This window comes from Mesitornis unicolor, unplaced genomic scaffold (assembly GCF_000695765.1).
Source record: "Mesitornis unicolor isolate BGI_N332 unplaced genomic scaffold, ASM69576v1 scaffold30033, whole genome shotgun sequence".
In the NCBI taxonomy this organism is placed as follows: domain Eukaryota; kingdom Metazoa; phylum Chordata; class Aves; order Mesitornithiformes; family Mesitornithidae; genus Mesitornis; species Mesitornis unicolor.
In genome coordinates, this window is record NW_010174438.1 from 1,480 (window position 1) to 8,369 (window position 6,890).

Below are 6,890 nucleotides of genomic sequence, written 5' to 3' on the forward strand. Positions count from 1 at the left end.
CATTTGAAAATGAACGTATTTAATCAGACTGCAATTGCTCCAGAAGAACGAGGAGATGAGTAGCTGCTATCAACCCACGGTCTTTACTCTAGGTTTCTTTCACGTAGTCTGGGAGCCTGGTAAGTAACGTACAGCTTGGACAATGTTTAAGAGATTCTGCTCCTCGCTGGGATTTCTGTGATCACTTTATCACAGCCTGCCCACACCACACCCAAACACAATCAGAACCACCACGGAAAGAGAAAAATCTGAAAAGTGAAACCCCACCGTTTTCAACCACTGCCCACAGTCCAAGGAGCTGCCTTGTTTATTTCATAGCCTGCTGGATCTATGGACTTGTCCTCAGTAGAGCCAGGAAGACTCCCCATGCAAACACAACCCCTACGTTTACTTGCTCTAAGTTTAGCATCTTGACTCTAGGAAGAAAGAGCCTTGTTTTACACCATCACTCCAGCACCACAACCGTCACAACCTAAATCAGAAACCAAAGACTTGAGCTGCTAGCAAGTTTCACCAGGAAATTTAGAAACAAAAGCCAGGATCACGAAGGAAAGTTTTATTTGACTTGCAATGCCCACATCCTAAGATTGAAGGTATTAAAAAAAATGCTGCAAAGAAAAAGGAAGAAGCAAAACAAGAACAGATTTTTACACCTTTAGGAAATCAAGAAAAAACAGGCACAAGTTTACATTCATTAGTTTCAGATATGGCAGAGGAATGTTCTACTGAACAGGGGTAAATAAAATCCTGCTTTCACACCGTGTATGAGACAGCACGTCATGCTCTTCCAAGCCACACTGATCTCGTCGTTACAGCTAAGCAGATATTTCCTCATATTTTTTTATTAACTTATTTGTGCTTTAAAGATCACAAAGACCCTCCTAGAGCCATTGGTGTGGTCTCTACGTGCCTACTGGAGTTCTGAGTACGTACTTGAACCGCTGGTGAAGCTTGTCACAACCTCCACATAAAAAAACTGAAAGTCATGCATATTTGAAATTCTGTTTAAGCATCAGAAAAACTACTGAAGGATTTTATTTCATAGCTGCTAAGCCATTTTAAATCCCCATCAGTGTTAAAATCTTGCAAGTGTCAGCCAAGAATGATTTAACCCCTTGAGAATAAGGGTTCATTATAAAAGAGGCAAATACCTTATCTCTAGAGATTCTACCCGAAGACGTATCTCATCTGCTACTAATACTGAAGTATTTCCTTTGCTAAACACAATATGCTGGGGAAAGAAGGATTTTCTAGTGATCTCTTACGAAGCCAGAGGGCAGGCAGTTGTTCTGTCATAACCTTTTCCTCTACCCTGCAGGACAGAGGAGGATGAGGAGGTTGCCATTTCGGCCAAGCCATGCTCTGGATGGGATCAGTGGAAGCAGCCCGAGCCCCTGCTCAACGTGCCATCCACAGGAGCTGAATGCAGGACACTGACCACCACCCCCCCCAGGTCAGGGAGGGCTTCTTCCACGGGAACAGCTCCTCCGAACCCGCTGATCTGAGCAGTACCCTTCAAAGCCTGCAAACACCTTTCTTCTGCCTTTCCTCTCAAGCTACATGGGAGTGGGGAGGGAGAAAGAGCAGCAATGAAAGGGACAGGTTGTGTAAAGAAGTTTGACAACCTCTCCAGTAAAGAGAAAACCAGTTTGTCTCAGCAGACATCCTTGGCTTGCGTGCGAGCGAGTGTTGGCAGGTGGAGGGGGATGTTCTCGAGAAGATCCCTCTTTACCTTCACTGGGAGGGCAACAGACCTTGTTTGCAGTAAGGGCTAAGGAAAAGCATAAAGCTGCCACAAAACAATTTTTCTTCCATTTGATTGATAAGGAATTTACAATTTTGTAGCTCAAAAAGCTGCAGTGCAAGTTAGTGTTTGCTTCATGGAGACCCTGTTTCTGTATCCTCTCTCACCAGGAGGTGAAAAGACCCAAGTCAGTGGCCAGCGTTGTCTGTACACAAAGCAGGCAGGCTGCCCCAAGCACTGAGGCCAAAAGACACTCAAAGTAGTAAATAAATACACACAAAACAACTCTAAAAATCTGAAATGAACAGCACTGATTGCTCAGAATTACAATCCAACTTATTACATTAATCTTCACATTTTAGCATCTTTTTAACCGCTATACAAAGCTGCTGAAGTTACTCTTTCTTCTAAACCAGCCATACACAAAGCACTATAAACACTTTTTTTTGGCAAAGTAACTTGCTTTCAGAATACAGCGTACTTTTCAATCACAGTTTACACATAGCAGGTGTGTCGTGCTAATACAACAGCCTCTGTTTCTTCTCTCACTGCACGCTTCCAGGAGCAAGACACCTCAGAAACCTTCTCTAGTTTAAATTTCTCTCTCTCAAATCCTTCTCGTAACAGTTTATTTCATGCAGCCGCCCTCAGGTCAGCTGCTCCTCACTTCTGCCTCTGCACTGTCTTGTTTATTGCATTAATCTGTTCTTCAGGATAAGCCACATCAGTCTGATGTGCTTATAGAGCAACAGATGTTATGTGCTCTGCACTTGCCCTCTTGCAAGCATTTCAGGAGCACTTATCTACTCCTTTTACATCCTCCTGTTTACTTTTTCCCTGCTTACTTCCTTCCTGCTTTTACCAGCAGGATCCACATTAGGTATCTGAAGAAGAAGAAAGAAGACATTTGTATTTTCCAAGCCTGTGCACTGACTTTCCACATCTATAGAAATTCCAGATTCTTACTCTCCCCCTCCACCCCACCCCACCCCGGCAAAACTGTGGCTAGGTAAAACCTATGCCTTTTACCTGGAACAGACACAAGAGAGAACTAACCAGACTGGAGAAAAATCAGTGAAGCCTGTGTTTTTGTGAAAGTCCCCATTTGCTTCTCCCTGAAGACCTCCTTGTTCTGAGGCTGGGACTTGGAGCTGTTATGTGGACTGAAACAGCAGAAAGGAGAGGCTGGACCCTCAACCTTCATCTGTGGCACTGCGCTCACAGAGGACTCAGCGAATTACTGCAAAGCTGACACAAAAGCCAGGACTGCCTCAAGTCCAGCACACTCCAACACTGCTATCCTGCGCTAGGACCCAACTCAACACATGTCCCAAAGCAGCCAGATTTCAGGTGCTGGCTGTGCAGTCAGGATCCCATCAGTTGAGAAGAGCCCATCCCAGCACTACAAAGACGCACACGTGCATTTGATCTATACCCAAAACTAAGCTACGTTTATTAGGATTGACAGACTATAAAGAGTAGTTTCCTCTCTAGCAGCTTGATCTCAGCTCTTTAGCTACTTGCACACATAACCCCTTTCGTACACCACATCCAACACCTACATCTCCTACTGCCTTGGGCATAACAGGAATAGGCACCACGCTCTACTGGTTCCCTCCACTTGTGTACACCCCACACCTCCTACCCAGCAAAAACGGCTGCTGGCTTATTCTGAAATACAGCAAGGCACTTTGATGGATGTTAAAGACCTTGTGCATCCACAAGCAGGATGCAAATCCATCCTCTCCTCAGCTTGCCTTAGGGGCAAACGTAGACCTCAGCAATCTCCTAAATGAAGATGACCATGGCACAGAGCTCATCATCTGGTCTGCAAAGAGCACCAACACAGAAAGAACAAACCAACTTCCTTTAGAGCTTCAGACTGGTTGCAAAAGTGTGCATTATACTTCAGTGCTTTACAGAAGTAATTCTTCCTCCCTGGGAAAGAAATCTTTGCTAGTCACATTGCACGTATTAAAACACGTAAGGTGAAAATCAGCAGTAATGTCTGTAGAAACACAGCAGAGAAGAAGGATAATAAAAATCCCAAAGCAAACAAAGCCTCCTTGAGAAGCTAAGGGTCAAGTGGAGACTTTACCAGTGATGTTCCTGCTCCCACACACAATCATAAACATCAGAGATCATCTCCCAGAAAAATGCACAGGCGAAATGAGTACATACGTTGCCCTGTTCAAGAGAACTGGGCAAAAATCTGGGCCTAGGCAGTTTGTGGTTTATATGACACATTAAAAAATAATAATAAAAAGAACAGAAAGATGGAACAAAGAAGAAATTCAAACCATATTCTGGCAAGTGGTCCTGGATCCATCCCAGCAAACACTAATGGCTACAAAAAGCAGAAGGTCCCATCAGGTTGCTTTGTGTTGAGCTAGTCTTGCTGCCACCACTGAGCATTGCAGGTAGTTTTATCCATCTCTGGAAGGAGAAAGATTCTTGTACAAAACCGTTTTCCCTCCCTGATTGATATCAGATGAGCTCCTTCAGTGGCTCATTTTCACCAGGAAGCGAGCCGTTCATCTCAGGGGAAGTCTCGGTGCCCAGATATCCCAAGAGGATCTCGCTGCGCCGCCGTGACAGCTGCAAAATGTCTTCTGCCAGCGACTGCACCGTTGTGTATCTCACATTGTCAAAATCAAACATGTCCTTCAGATATTGTACTATCTGGTGCTGCAAAGACAAAAGGAAGGTTTACAGTAAGGAGACCTCCTCCCACCTGGCAATATCAGCTGTCTGGACTGCAGCAAGCAGAGAACCCCATAGGGGATTTCGCACGTCTGCCATCTGAGTGAAGATCTGCTTCAGGCCGGGTATTTTGTGGCCAAATCTTCTCATGCCTCTGAAACAGGACAGCAGAGCTCCTGAAGTCAGGAAAGCAATGCTGGTGTCTATGGCAATATCCATACAAACACTTAATGAATGCAACACAGCCTCTCGCTATCTACAAGAACAAGAGGATTTAGCCTTTAAGACCAAACAGATAATATGTAAGATCCCATGTTCTCTTAGACAACATTCTTTCAGCATATGCACCTGTAATCTTTTCAAGTACTGACAGTACAAATTGATCTCATAATACATTTATGCTATCAGCATAAATATCAGTAAATTGTGCTGGGAACTCTTATCAATCTGATTTCAGCAATCTGCATCTCAAAAAACCCAGTGATTTTTAGAAGGTTTTTGTATAGAGCCAAGTTTCTTAATGCCATGTCAGCCATCAAAAGCACACACCTGCAGCTTTAAGCCAGAAAGCAGCAGGAGTCCCACACAGATTAGGTACAGAAAAGCCATCTTACCTTGAAGAAACTGCAGACTTCGGCTAGCTGCTGCTTGGGCCCCAGAAAACCAAAGGCTAGAACAGGACTGACATGCTCCGATACGGAGTAGAAATGAGAGATAAAGCCATCTGGTACCTGCCACAGGGAAGGGAAGAAATGGTCGGTCTCAGTTCTCAGACAGAATTAGCAGCTTACTCCATACCAGCTACCAAATTCCCTGCCAGAAAGTACTGTGCTTCAGTAACTGAAGTTAAGAGCTATTTAAGAATGTCTCTTCCTGCAGATTTACATTTATCTTTCAGATCCCTTGAAGAATGACTAAAGCTTTCTATCTTCATGTTTCTAAACTACTATTTTAGGAGGAAAATAAATACAAGAAAACGAAAGTCAACATTCAGTCTTTATAGACTCTATTTATAATTTCTGGATCAAGCCAGGAAAGGGCATACAAATATCCAAGACAGAGCTACTGTATGACAGCACCAATACAGCTTCCAGCGCTCTCACTTCTCTTTGAACCATCTCACGAGGCAAACCCAGTCGTACCAGCTGGCTGTGGGATAGGACCTGAAACCTTGCCAGAGGCCACAACCCTGTGGCAGAATCGGGGTTGTGAAGTTGCGGCTTCCCATTCCCCAAGTCCATGAACTCATCTGCTGTGATACTTTAGAAAGCTACAGACTTAAGGGAAATGCATCAAGTAACAGCTTCAGCAGTCAGCGCTGGGCAGTGGAGAGGCACATGAGCCGCTCACTGTGCTGCCAGCAGGGAAACTACACTTCAGGAGCAGCCCCTTGTTGCTTGGTGCCTGTGACCATTCCTACGGTACTGTGAGCGGGGAGAGGGAATACCAGACAAGCACTGTAATACCAGACAAGCAATGTTGTCTTTTGAAACCTCACATTAAGAAAAAGGGAGAATGAACTCAGACTGATTCAGTAAAACACTGGCATGGCACTGGAGCAATGATGGCAGGATCCCCGTGCTCTAAAGCATCACAAAGAATGTGATTCAGTTCAGTCTTATGACACATAGATTTTATATTTTGTCAAGATGTACGTGTTATCTTTCTAGCTTCAAATACATTGGATTATTTCCCTTTTAATTAGTTTTGCTTACCATCAGAAGCCTCCTTTTTGCTTTCAGAACTGACCAACAGGCAGTTGCTAGAGCCTATGATTAACAGAGAGAAACCATCAGTGACTGGGATTACTTTTCAGAAGAAAACAGCTTACCAACACATTGCCATCAAAATATCAAAGCAGTGGCCCTTTTGTGCCAACAACTCCAAAATCAGTGACAAAAATCTAAGTGAACTGTAAGCGGTTTTGGCCGCTCCAGATCCCTTTGAGAAAAGCTGAAGTGTTTTTGAAGATTGCTAATACAGTCTGACATAGTTGCCAAACACCCCAGAATGCAGACTGTAAGCAGACAGCTGTCAAAAGGTGCCTCCAAACCATCTTCTTCTCAGTCTATGAAAGGAATCAGTCTGAAATATGCAGTTGGGGGCCAGGACTAGAGGAAAGCACTGCTATTTGAGCCTCAATGTCTGCTGAGACACCACTAGAATGAATGGCCAGGTGCAAAAAAACACCCATATTTTTCCCTATGTTTTGATCCTCTTATTCATGAAAATATGCGCTGGCATCTTTTAACATCTCCAAGGCATCACTGATAAAGGCCGCCAGAGAAATAGGTCTATTGGAGCCAGCCAGATGCTTTCAAAATAAGGAAAGCTTTCCTGTAAACAATTTACATGTACCAGAAGCTTGTTTAGTGCTTCAGTAAAGCATGGTATTGCTAAAGAGAAAATGCAGCTCAGCCAGGACAGCCAAGGTTATACTCTT

General features: G+C 44.0%; 1 protein-coding gene across 1 annotated transcript in view; it reads right to left on the minus strand.

The window, feature by feature from the left end:
• Positions 1-4,231: 4,231 nt before the first annotated feature.
• The window catches only part of FAM73B (family with sequence similarity 73, member B), a 13,138-nt gene continuing 10,479 nt past the window's right edge, over positions 4,232-6,890 (minus strand). Inside the window, 3 exon segments of the mRNA XM_010181051.1 lie at positions 4,232-4,432; positions 5,062-5,178; positions 6,163-6,216. Coding sequence (XP_010179353.1) covers positions 4,232-4,432; positions 5,062-5,178; positions 6,163-6,216 — 372 coding nt within the window.